We start from the raw sequence: 13744 nt of genomic DNA on the forward strand, positions 1-13744 counted from the left end.
TTACCAGATGCCAGTCACAGGAGGAGAAGCAAGGACCTTGAAACATGGTAAACTGATCTTGGAAGGTGTGTAGTGAACATGGGGCTGGATTACATTACTTATATTCCGTCAGTGTCTGCATTCACGATACACCTCCAGCTGGGTGTGAAATAGTGATCGGGGCCATATTTACCATGTGGTCAACTTAGGTATGTGCCTACGGTGTCTCTGTTCAGGGGTATTAGAAATCGTTTTCTGTTAATTATATTATTTTTCCTTTTAACTTTTATGCTATTTGATGTTTATGAACCACCTATTGTTGTAAATAAAAATAATGGAGAAAAGTTTGACCTGTGGGGTGTAGAATTACTAATATTAGGTGCACTCATGCGCAATCCTTAGAGCAACTGAAAATATATCCCTGCTTGTGATCAAAGCTCTCTGATTCTCCTCTTTGTATCAGCAGCTGCAATTCAGGTATATTTTTGCATAAAATGAGGAAATTTCTCAAAAGAGGACAAACCCTTTAAATTATATCATTTAAACTCCACAATGGGTTCGGCAGTCAGTCACAAACATAAACTCATTTCCTTCCCAGCACTCTCAAAGGCTAATTGGGAAAATATGCATTCACGCTCTTCTCACCTCCTACAGCGAGAATTAAACAGAGAATTACAGATATAATATACAGTGTGACTTCAACTTACGTGCTTTGCGTTGCTTTTCTTCATGGAATTTCATAAGAGGAGGAGGTTTAAATTTGCAAGACTCCTCTATAAGGTGAAAAGAAAACTCGATGAAATTGATACATTTCTGCCAAGACTTGTGTGTGCTCTAATAGACAGCAGTAGAATAGAAGCATCTATATACTGTAAGTTACAGCAGACCCACCCACCAAAGGATTCTGGGAACAAGCTTTGTGAAGGTTAATGTTATTGGCTGGTGACTGTTATTGCGCTCACTCCAAACAAAGGGTAAACAATTGCAAGAGACAGTGGGTTATTTGTAAAATAGAATCATGCCAAGATCTGCCTCATCGGCACAAGCAGTTATTTACAGGAATGTCACACAAAAATTAAATATAATTGAGCATGACTCACTGAGCACTAACAGAGCAGGATGCCATATTAGCTTCTGACCTTGTCTGTTCATTCTACAATTAGATGTGTACTTTGGGGAAAAACAGAAGTGCGGCAGTGAGTAACCAAATAAGGTAGAAGAGATAAGGGAGCTTCAGTCTGCCAAGGGCTCAAGTCACCCATAAATCTGTCAATAACTTCCTTTTACATATATACATTATTAGCCGCACTTTTATATACAATCATGTGAAAAAATGCACACCTTCCTTTAAACCTGTGTTTTTACACATAAGGAAATAATTATCAGTCATCTAGTCCTCACCTAGTCCTAAAACTTGAAAAATGTGCTTTTTTACATGACTAAGACAATTGTATGGACAGAGGGAAAAAAAAGAGACTTAACATTTTTGGAAATAGTGCAGCTGTTTGTAATAATTATGCCAGTGTCTAGCCCGTCTTTGGGCACCAAGTATATAAAAGCCCTTGTGATATGGGACAGCTACAATCTGGAGGAAATTTAGCCACTGATTTTACAATATTTAGATTTTTTTCTTACCTGTTTCCGCCACCGATTCTGCCCCAGCCATTTTCTTTGGGGATTTCCATTCTGATGTTTCGTCTACGTCAAAACAGGAAGAGATTAAATTAGTTTACCTCTCTTGGAGCACAACACAGAAGCATATTGATTGGGGTCAGTGTCTAGGGATACAACACAAATAGTCACAGAAATGTGACAGCATACAGTAAGCAATTTGTGAATGAAGAGAAATCTTCTGACATCCAAGAAACAATTAGACAGTAACCTTCCTCTAGTTGTTCTTAAAGAAAATAAATCAGCATTCTAACACAATTATCTATTAAATAACACAAATGAATATTCTGTAGCGCACAGAGATCCACCAGGACCACGCATGGTGGGTGTGTAGCGCACAGAGATCCACCAGGACCACCCATGGAGATGCGTATAGAGATCCACCTGGACCATGCATGGTGGGAGTGTAGCGCACAGAGATCCACCAGGACCACGCATGGTGGGAGTGTAGCGCACAGAGATCCCCCAGGACCACCCATGGTGGGGATGACAAACGTGATCAGTATAAAGAGAAAATTAACAGTTGTCTTACCTAGTTGTCCGATGTTTGATTTGATGGCATCTTTGAGGCATACAGCCTTTTTGTAGATGTTCTGCATTAATTTATCATCAAACTCTGTCTTTGGCTTAAAGGGGTCTTTGGATAGTGTATCATTCACTTTGGTCGCTTGCTAGATTGAAGCAGAACAGAACAGTTGATCAGCCTGTAAACTACTAATGTCAGTTCGTTGCATATTTGATAGAATATTAAACGTATATTTTTGTTTTTGTCTTTGTCATTTTTAATGTATAGATTGAGGGATAAATGTATAAATATTTTCTTGTTATAGGACCTACATTCTATGATAATTCTAGTTCGCTTGCAAAGCTCAAACAATACACAGGCATACTTGCAAGGACATGTTAGAGGATGGATTGGGGAAAGTGTACATGAGGACAGTAGAGAGGAGGATGATAGAGGTTGTGTGGAAGGGATTATAAGGGAACAGAGTGGAGGTGAGAATGATAGTGGATGGGTGTGGAGAATGTAGAGGGAGGATAGTAGAGTGGATGATAGAGGTTGTGTGGAAGGGGTTATTAGGGAACAAAGTGGAGGTGAGAATGATAGTGGAAGGGTGTGAAGAATGTAGAGAGAGGATAGTAGAGTGGATGATAGAGGTTGTGTGGAAGGGATTATAAGGGAACAGAGTGGAGGTGAGAATGATAGTGGATGGGTGTGGAGAATGTAGAGGGAGGATAGTAGAGTGGATGATAGAGGTTGTGTGGAAGGGATTATAAGGGAACAGAGTGGAGGTGAGAATGATAGTGGATGGGTGTGAAGAATGTAGAGAGAGGATAGTAGAGTGGATGATAGAGGTTGTGTGGAAGGGATTATAAGGGAACAGAGTGGAGGTGAGAATGATAGAGGAAGGGTGTGAAGAATGTAGAGAGAGGATAGTAGAGTGGATGATAGAGGTTGTGTGGAAGGGATTATAAGGGAACAGAGTGGAGGTGAGAATGATAGTGGATGGGTGTGGAGAATGTACAGGGAGGATAGTAGAGTGGATGATAGAGGTTGTGTGGAAGGGGTTATTAGGGAACAAAGTGGAGGTGAGAATGATAGTGGAAGGGTGTGAAGAATGTAGAGAGAGGATAGTAGAGTGGATGATAGAGGTTGTGTGGAAGGGATTATAAGGGAACAGAGTGGAGGTGAGAATGATAGTGGATGGGTGTGGAGAATATAGAGGGAGGATAGTAGAGTGGATGATAGAGGTTGTGTGGAAGGGATTATAAGGGAACAGAGTGGAGGTGAGAATGATAGTGGATGGGTGTGAAGAATGTAGAGAGAGGATAGTAGAGTGGATGATAGAGGTTGTGTGGAAGGGATTATAAGGGAACAGAGTGGAGGTGAGAATGATAGAGGAAGGGTGTGAAGAATGTAGAGAGAGGATAGTAGAGTGGATGATAGAGGTTGTGTGGAAGGGATTATAAGGGAACAGAGTGGAGGTGAGAATGATAGTGGATGGGTGTGGAGAATGTAGAGGGAGGATAGTAGAGTGGATGATAGAGGTTGTGTGGAAGGGATTATAAGGGAACAGAGTGGAGGTGAGAATGATAGTGGATGGGTGTGGAGAATGTAGAGGGAGGATAGTAGAGTGGATGATAGAGGTTGTGTGGAAGGGGTTATTAGGGAACAAAGTGGAGGTGAGAATGTTAGTGGATGGGTGTGGAGAATGTAGAGGGAGGATAGTAGAGTGGATGATAGAGGTTGTGTGGAAGGGGTTATTAGGGAACAAAGTGGAGGTGAGAATGATAGTGGAAGGGTGTGAAGAATGTAGAGAGAGGATAGTAGAGTGGATGATAGAGGTTGTGTGGAAGGGATTATAAGGGAACAGAGTGGAGGTGAGAATGATAGTGGATGGGTGTGGAGAATGTAGAGGGAGGATAGTAGAGTGGATGATAGAGGTTGTGTGGAAGGGATTATAAGGGAACAGAGTGGAGGTGAGAATGATAGTGGATGGGTGTGAAGAATGTAGAGAGAGGATAGTAGAGTGGATGATAGAGGTTGTGTGGAAGGGATTATAAGGGAACAGAGTGGAGGTGAGAATGATAGAGGAAGGGTGTGAAGAATGTAGAGAGAGGATAGTAGAGTGGATGATAGAGGTTGTGTGGAAGGGATTATAAGGGAACAGAGTGGAGGTGAGAATGATAGTGGATGGGTGTGGAGAATGTACAGGGAGGATAGTAGAGTGGATGATAGAGGTTGTGTGGAAGGGGTTATTAGGGAACAAAGTGGAGGTGAGAATGATAGTGGAAGGGTGTGAAGAATGTAGAGAGAGGATAGTAGAGTGGATGATAGAGGTTGTGTGGAAGGGATTATAAGGGAACAGAGTGGAGGTGAGAATGATAGTGGATGGGTGTGGAGAATATAGAGGGAGGATAGTAGAGTGGATGATAGAGGTTGTGTGGAAGGGATTATAAGGGAACAGAGTGGAGGTGAGAATGATAGTGGATGGGTGTGAAGAATGTAGAGAGAGGATAGTAGAGTGGATGATAGAGGTTGTGTGGAAGGGATTATAAGGGAACAGAGTGGAGGTGAGAATGATAGAGGAAGGGTGTGAAGAATGTAGAGAGAGGATAGTAGAGTGGATGATAGAGGTTGTGTGGAAGGGATTATAAGGGAACAGAGTGGAGGTGAGAATGATAGTGGATGGGTGTGGAGAATGTAGAGGGAGGATAGTAGAGTGGATGATAGAGGTTGTGTGGAAGGGATTATAAGGGAACAGAGTGGAGGTGAGAATGATAGTGGATGGGTGTGGAGAATGTAGAGGGAGGATAGTAGAGTGGATGATAGAGGTTGTGTGGAAGGGGTTATTAGGGAACAAAGTGGAGGTGAGAATGTTAGTGGATGGGTGTGGAGAATGTAGAGGGAGGATAGTAGAGTGGATGATAGAGGTTGTGTGGAAGGGGTTATTAGGGAACAGAGTGGAGGTGAGAATGATAGTGGAAGGGTGTGGAGAATGTAGAGGGAGGATAGTAGAGTGGATGATAGAGGTTGTGTGGAAGGGATTATAAGGGAACAGAGTGGAGGTGAGAATGATAGTGGATGGGTGTGGAGAATGTAGAGGGAGGATAGTAGAGTGGATGATAGAGGTTGTGTGGAAGGGGTTATTAGGGAACAGAGTGGAGGTGAGAATGATAGTGGAAGGGTGTGGAGAATGTAGAGGGAGGATAGTAGAGTGGATGATAGAGGTTGTGTGGAAGGGATTATAAGGGAACAGAGTGGAGGTGAGAATGATAGTGGAAGGGTGTGGAGAATGTAGAGGGAGGATAGTAGAGTGGATGATAGAGGTTGTGTGGAAGGGATTATAAGGGAACAGAGTGAAGGTGAGAATGATAGTGAAAGGGTGTGAAGAATGTAGAGAGAGGATAGTGGAGTGGAGAGAAGAATGAAAGCAGATTGTTTTAGGTGAGTGTAAGTAGAGAATGACAGAGGATGGTGGGGGGGAGTGTAGGAGAGGACAGTAATGAGGTAGGTGGATGGACAGGCTAGTAAAGAGCAGGATGATAGCAATTGTAGGAGAGTGATTTTAGGGGGCAGTGAGTGGATGTGTGGGGGTGAATGTAAGGGGGTAGTGTAATGGAGAATGACAATGGCTAGGGGGAGGATAGTAGAGAAAAGGATGGTAGAGGCTGTGTGGGATAGGTTATAGGGGAGAAGAGTCAAGAGAAGAGTGATAGAGAATTGATTGAGGAGAGTGTAAGGAGAAGATAGTGGAGAGAATAACATTGGATGGGTGCCGGAGGGTATAAGGGAGGACAATGGTGAGGTCAGTGATAGAGAATGGGTGCGTAGAGGTTAGTAAAAGGTAGATGATAGAGTTTGGTTGGGAGATTTATATGGAGTGGAGAGTGATAGAGTATGGGTGAGCGAGAATGTAGGGTGAGGATAGTGGAATGGTGAATAACAGAATAGGTGAGGGAGAGTGTAGGGGGGATAGCGGAGAGGAGGATGATAGAAGTTGTGCATGATAGGTTATAGGGAAGGAGAAAAGAATTATATAGGATTGGTTTGAGAGAGTGTAGGGAAAATACAGTGGAGAGAATGATGGGTTGGGTGTACAGGGAAGGACCATGGTGAAGAGAATGAGAAAATGGGCGGGGGATACAGGACAGCAGGATAGGTTTGTGTGGGAATGAACATTAACAAAAAATATACTAAGCCTAACTTTGAAATAAAGCCCATGAAAGTATATGTGCTGAAAGAAATTAAAATTTCTACTAAGCCCCCAAACTAAGTACAAATGTCGTCAGTGGGTCCACAAGCGATAAGACAATACATGCAATACACTTGGGGCCTGAGTCATTAAGGCACGCACTAAACGCATTATGCTCCTGTTTTAAATCGCACCTAAATCGGCTCTGCATACCCACGATCTAAAGATACGTGTGGTGATGACTGCAGGTGTAGTTTTACTCTGCTCTACAAGACCAGACACTGCACAATACGTACAATAACTATGCGGAATATAAAATCTCATAGAACGCACAGGAAAAAAAAATATTAAACAATTCCCTGTCAACAATATAGGCATTTAAAAAGTGGGAGGCACAAATAGAAACCGTTGTAATTCCTACACTGTTCACCTGATTTGGATGTAAATACCCTCAAGTTAAAGCTGAAAGTCTGCAGTTCAGGCACATCTTGTTAGTTTCATTTCAAATCCATTGTGGTGGTGTATAGAGCCCAAAATATGAGAATTGTGTCAATGTCCCAATATTTATGCACTTGACTGTATATGTATTTTTGTTATAGTATATATGTTTGTGTATGTATAGATACATATATAATATATAAAACATTTTATTTTTTCACTATTAGGTTTGGATACATGTTAAATATAGATTCCTTTTATGATAGAATTGGTCTGATTGTCTCCTACTTGTAACTTTCTCTTGGGCATGATGACACTATGCTCTTAATTTAGATCTTAGAGGCCCCTTTGTCTTAAGTGCCCCGGGCCCCCCAAAGCCTTAATTCAACCCTGACTGCATGGGAACGCCCTTACTGTATATTGCCTACATGAATCCGCCCATTCATCACAACGTTCACTTCCCTAAATCATAGGCTGTAGTAAATGTCGCTTGCACTCGAAGCTGACTTGGACGTGGCTGCGTTCTGTTGCGTATAGTCTGGATCTGAGCATGCGCAGCATGATATTTGTGAACAATATGCACAAAACTGACAGATACGTTAATTAATGACTCAGGCACTTGGTGTCACTGTATCTACACATGGAGTGATTTTTAGATACAAAGATATAATAAAAAAAAACCTGATCCATTTGTCTAGCATTGGCTGCTATATCACCCTTTTTATATGATTTTCATAAACTAATGCTAAAATGAAACACACAGATGTACAGCAGGTGGAGTAGAGTGGACAAGCAGACACAGAACAGGTGCTGCAGAATGGATAGGCAGACACAGAACAGGTGGTGCAGAAAAGACAGGCAGACGCACAGCAGGTGGTGCAGAATGGATAGGCAGACACTGAACAGGTGGTACAGAAAAGACAGGCAGACGCACAGCAGGTGGTGCAGAATGGATAGGTAGACGCACAGCAGGTGGTGCAGAATGGATAGGCAGACGCACAGCAGGTGGTGCAGAAAAGACAGGCAGACGCACAGCAGGTGGTGCAGAATGGATAGGCAGACGCACAGCAGGTGGCACAGAATGAACAAGTAGACGCACAGCAGGTGGAGCAGAATAGACAGGCAGAGGCACAGCAGGTGGTGCAGAAAAGACAGGCAGACGCACAGCAGGTGGCACAGAATGAACAAGTAGACGCACAGCAGGTGGAGCAGAATAGACAGGCAGAGGCACAGCAGGTGGTGCAGAAAAGACAGGCAGACACACAGCAGATGGCACAGAATGAACAAGCAGACGCACAGCAGGTGGTGCAGAATAGACAGACAGAGGCACAGCAGGTGGAGCAGAATGAACAAGCAGACACACAGCAGATGGCACAGAATGAACAAGTAGACGCACAGCAGGTGGAGCAGAATAGACAGGCAGAGGCACAACAGGAGGAACAGAATGGATAGGCAGACACACAGCAGTTGGCACAGAATGAACAAGTAGACGCACAGCAGGTGGAGCAGAATAGACAGGCAGAGGCACAACAGGAGGAACAGAATGGATAGGCAGACGCACAGCAGTTGGCACAGAATGAACAAGTAGACGCACAGCAGGTGGAGCAGAATAGACAGGCAGAGGCACAACAGGAGGAACAGAATGGATAGGCAGACGCACAGCAGTTGGCACAGAATGAACAAGTAGACGCACAGCAGGTGGTGCAGAATAGACAGACAGAGGCACAGCAGGTGGAGCAGAAAAGACAGGCAGACGCACAGCAGGTGGTGCAGAATGGATAGGCAGACGCACAGCAGGTGGCACAGAATGAACAAGTAGACGCACAGCAGGTGGAGCAGAATAGACAGGCAGAGGCACAGCAGGTGGTGCAGAAAAGACAGGCAGACGCACAGCAGGTGGCACAGAATGAACAAGTAGACGCACAGCAGGTGGAGCAGAATAGACAGGCAGAGGCACAGCAGGTGGTGCAGAAAAGACAGGCAGACACACAGCAGATGGCACAGAATGAACAAGCAGACGCACAGCAGGTGGTGCAGAATAGACAGACAGAGGTACAGCAGGTGGAGCAGAATGAACAAGCAGACACACAGCAGATGGCACAGAATGAACAAGTAGACGCACAGCAGGTGGAGCAGAATAGACAGGCAGAGGCACAACAGGAGGAACAGAATGGATAGGCAGACGCACAGCAGTTGGCACAGAATGAACAAGTAGACGCACAGCAGGTGGAGCAGAATAGACAGGCAGAGGCACAACAGGAGGAACAGAATGGATAGGCAGACACACAGCAGTTGGCACAGAATGAACAAGTAGACGCACAGCAGGTGGAGCAGAATAGACAGGCAGAGGCACAACAGGAGGAACAGAATGGATAGGCAGACGCATAGCAGTTGGCACAGAATGAACAAGTAGACGCACAGCAGGTGGTGCAGAATAGACAGACAGAGGCACAGCAGGTGGAGCAGAATGGACAAGCAGACACACAGCAGGTGGAACAGAATAGACAGACAGAGGCACAGCAGGTGGCACAGAATGAACAAGTAGACGCACAGCAGGTGGTGCAGAATAGACAGGCAGACACACAGCAGGTGGCACAGAATGAACAAGCAGACGCACAGCAGGTGGAACAGAATAGACAGACAGAGGCACAGCAGGTGGCACAGAATGGACAATCAGATGCACAGCAGGTGGCACAGAATGGATAGGCAGACGCACAGCAGGTGGTGCAGAATGAACAAGTAAACGCACAGCAGGTGGAACAGAATGAACAAGCAGACACACAGCAGGTGGAGCAGAATAGACAGACAGAGGCACAGCAGGTGGCACAGAATGGACAATCAGACGCACAGCAGGTGGCACAGAATGGACAATCAGACGCACAGCAGGTGGCACAGAATGGATAGGCAGACGCACAGCAGGTGGTGCAGAATGAACAAGTAGACGCACAGCAGGTGGAACAGAATGAACAAGCAGACACACAGCAGGTGGAGCAGAATAGACAGACAGAGGCACAGCAGGTGGCACAGAATGGACAATCAGACGCACAGCAGGTGGCACAGAATGGACAATCAGACGCACAGCAGGTGGAGCAGAATGGATAGGCAGATGCACAGCAGGTGGAACAGAATGGATAGGCAGATGCACAACAGGAGGAACAGAATGGATCGGCAGATGCACAGCAGGTGGAACATGGTGGAAAGGCAGACATACGATATGGGGAACAGGATGGACATACAGGTGTACAACACTGGAATATTATGGACAGATAGGCATATAGTAGGTGGAATGGGGTGGAAAGGCAGATGTACTGCAGACACAACGGGATGGACAGGCAGGGGTACAGTAGACCGACAGGAATTCACCTTCAGAAACTGGAGGTCATCCTGCTCCTCCAGCAGATTCTGAACTTTTCTCTTCAGTTGCTGATATTCTTTTTTCTTTTTCTTCAGGACACTCTGCGTGTGACTAAATTTTTGGCTCATTTTCTTCTCCTCCTCCTGGACCTTCTCCATTGCTTTATTCCGTTCCTCATCAATTAGAGCCTTGATCTCCTGAAACTCCTCCTCTACCAGATCCTTCTTCTTCTTAGTGATGTCCTGTATATAAAGACATTTCCACACATTGTTTATCAATTATACAGGCACAGGAGCAGTACTGGTAATCTGCTTTACATGACAATTTCCACCCATGGTAATGTCCACTGTAGAACAGCATCTCCACCTAGTGCTTATAGAGGTACATGAACATATAATAACATATGTTATATAAACATCAATGTCTTTGGGCTGCTTAGACCTATTTGTGTAATATTAATGTAGGAGTCACAGAGCATTTATTCAGTATGAAGTGATCTACAATTAAAGATCATCTCTATTGATCATTGGATTCACTCACAATACTTTTCAGTATGAATGATTAGTGAACTCACCAACGCGTTTCTGTATGAATGATTAGTGAACTCACCAATGCGTTTCAGTATGAATGATTAGTGAACTACCAACGGCGTTTCTGTATGATTAGTGAACTTACCAACAAGTTTCTGTATGAATGATTAGTGAACTCACCAACGCGTTTCTGTATGAATGATTAGTGAACTCACCAACGTGTTTCTGTATGAATGATTGGTGAACTCACCAACGCGTTTCTGTATGAATGATTAGTGAACTCACCAACACGTTTCAGTATGAATGATTAGTGAACTCACCAACACGTTTCTGTATGATTAGTTGTCACGACTGATAGTGGGTGTATGACTGATAGTGGGTACCTGCTGTTGTTGGCGCAACTCAGAGGAAGGCGCGGAGTCTAACGTGCCCCTGGTATTCACCAGGAACCCCCGCAAGGAAGTATGGACTCCGCTGCAGGGACACGCAGGTCGCGGTCCTTCCTAGAGTCCACAGCGAGATACAAGGAGGTGTCAGACAGGCCGGGTCAGCAACGTTCAGGTAGAAGAGGTACAAAGGGAAATCCAGAAGAATGGTGAGGCAAGCCGGGTCGGTAACTTTCAGGGAGCACAGTACAAAGGCAGAATCCAGATAGGGGTGGTCAAACGGTCCGGGTCAAAAGGGTCACAAGCAGCACGAGGATAGTCAGGAACAAATACAGCAACTGGTATACACAAACGCTGGAGACAGGAAGACCTGATACTCTGGCACTGGTGAGAGGGCAGGAAGAGGTTTAAATAATGTGGTGACCCAATCAGAATCAGCGCTGCAGCGCTGTCATACCTGCCGCCGGGAATCCTTCATAGCGTCCCGTTGCCTAGCAAGGGGGCGCGTCATACAGCGAGGTGTCAGACGGCAGGGGGGATCCGGAAGTGATGCGTCTGGTTGCATAGCAACCAGACGCGCTGTCAGGCAGACAGGCGGCCGTGCGGACGGCGCCTGACAGTATACCCTCCTCTTCTTCCTCCTGTTTGAAGGAACTTTTTGAGAATTCTAGGAGCGTGAAGGTCCAGCTTGTCCACCCATGATCTCTCCTCTGGGCCAAATCCTTTCCAATGGACAAGAAATTGCTGTTTGCCACGAAGAATGCGAGAGGCCAAGATCCGATTGACTTCGAATTCAGTTCCAGAAGAGGTTTGTATTGGTGGGGGACGACAGGGAGGTCGACAGAATTTATTGAGTACCACTGGTCGTAGTAATGAGACATGAAAAGTATTATGACATCTCAGAGAAGGAGGAAGTTTCAATTTAAAGCATACAGGATTAATAACTTGCATGATGGTGTACGGGCCAATAAATCGAGGAGCCATCTTCATAGAAGGAACCTTTAGTCTTAGGTCCCGGGTGGATAGCCATACTTGGTCTCCCACCTTTAAGAGAGGAGTGGCCCTCCGATGACGATCTGCAAAGATTTTGTGATGCTGAGTAGCCTTGAGTAAAGCCATCTTAGTCTTAGCCCAAATGAGAGAAAACTCCCGATAAAGAGTATCTACGGCTGGAACCGGTGAAGAGGACACTGGAAAAGGATCCGGAAACACAGGATGACTTCCGTATACAATAAAGAATGGGGAGAATCCGGTAGACTCATGAATGTGTTGGTTATGGGAGAACTCCGCTCAAGGAAGGAATTGAGACCATTTATTCTGGTTGTCGGAGGTAAAACAGCGGAGGAATGTCTCGAGATCCTGATTGATTCGCTCCGTCTGTCCGTTGGTTTGCGGATGGTATCCCGAAGAGAATTTCAATTCTATGTTCAATCTCTTACAAAAGGTTCTCCAAAAATGGGATGTGAATTGGACTCCACGGTCCGAAATGATCTCCTTCGGGCAACCATGTAGTCTGAATATCTCCTTGATAAAGATATCTGCCAGACGACTGGCCGTGGGCAGTCCAGTTAGAGGAATAAAATGTGCCATCTTCGAAAATCGATCAATAACCACCCAGATAGTGGTAAACCCTGCACTGAGGGGTAGGTCTGTGATAAAATCCATGGCCACACTTTCCCAAGGAGCATCGGGGATAGGAAGTGGACGAAGAAGGCCTGCCGGAGCTCTTCTACAAGTTTTGTGTTGAGCACAAGTAGTGCAGGAAGCAATAAATTTACCAACATCGGCACGTACATTAGGCCACCAGAAGCGTCGGCAAAGCAGCGATGTAGTCTTCTTTATTCCAGCATGGCCGGCAATGCGGGATGAATGAGCCCACTGCAGGGTCTTGAGCCGGAGATGAGGTTCCACGAATGACCGGCCTGGAGGAGGAGAGGACGTTTTGGTCCTAGTAAGGGCTACGATATTAGAAGAATCAATAATATGCTGAGGAACCAACGGTCTTAAACGATCGGAATCGTCAAATGAGCGAGATAATGCATCGGCACGTCCGTTCTTGGCTCCCGGGCAGAATGTGAGCTTCATGTTAAATCGAGCAAAGAAGGATGCCCAGCGGGCTTGCCGAGGATTAAGGCAACGAGCCTCTTGAATGAACACTAGGTTCCGATGGTCGGTAAACACAGTAACAGGAAATATAGCCCCCTCCAACAGATGTCGCCATTCCTCCAGAGCCGCCTTGATGGCCAGTAACTCCTTGTCCCCTATTCCATAATTACATTCACTTGGAAGAAATCGTCTGGAGAAAAACCCACACGGGTTGTGTGAGCCAGCCGGAGACTCTTGAAAAAGCACCGCCCCAATGCCTACAGAGGATGCATCTACCTCTAAGAAGAAAGGTCGTTCTTGATCTGGCTGGGACAGAACTGGGGCTGAAGAAAATGCTTTCTTTAACGTTATGAAGGCAGACATGGCTTCCGAGGACCAAACCCTGGGGTTGGCAGTCTTCCTGGTTAAAGCTGTAATGGGGGCTATAATGGTGGAGAATCCCTGAATAAATTGGCGATAATAGTTTGCAAAGCCAATGAACCTTTGAATAGCTTTAAGGCCTTGTGGCTGAGGCCAGTCCAGAATAGCTGACACCTTGGTGGGATCCATACAAAGACCTTGACCCGACACAATGAAACCAAG

General features: G+C 45.3%; 1 protein-coding gene across 1 annotated transcript in view; it reads right to left on the bottom strand.

Annotated features, from left to right (window-relative positions):
* LOC142095192 (E3 ubiquitin/ISG15 ligase TRIM25-like) overlaps window positions 1–13744 on the bottom strand; it is a 36385-nt gene that overhangs the window by 12539 nt on the left and 10102 nt on the right. Inside the window, exons 3-6 of the mRNA XM_075178063.1 lie at window positions 10149–10382; window positions 2183–2321; window positions 1615–1677; window positions 687–752 (exon numbers count right to left, since the gene is read on the bottom strand). Of these exons, the coding sequence (XP_075034164.1) occupies window positions 687–752; window positions 1615–1677; window positions 2183–2321; window positions 10149–10382 (502 nt within the window). The remainder of the gene's footprint in view (window positions 1–686; window positions 753–1614; window positions 1678–2182; window positions 2322–10148; window positions 10383–13744) is intronic.

This window comes from Mixophyes fleayi, chromosome 6 (assembly GCF_038048845.1).
Source record: "Mixophyes fleayi isolate aMixFle1 chromosome 6, aMixFle1.hap1, whole genome shotgun sequence".
NCBI classification, from domain to species: Eukaryota; Metazoa; Chordata; class Amphibia; order Anura; family Limnodynastidae; genus Mixophyes; species Mixophyes fleayi.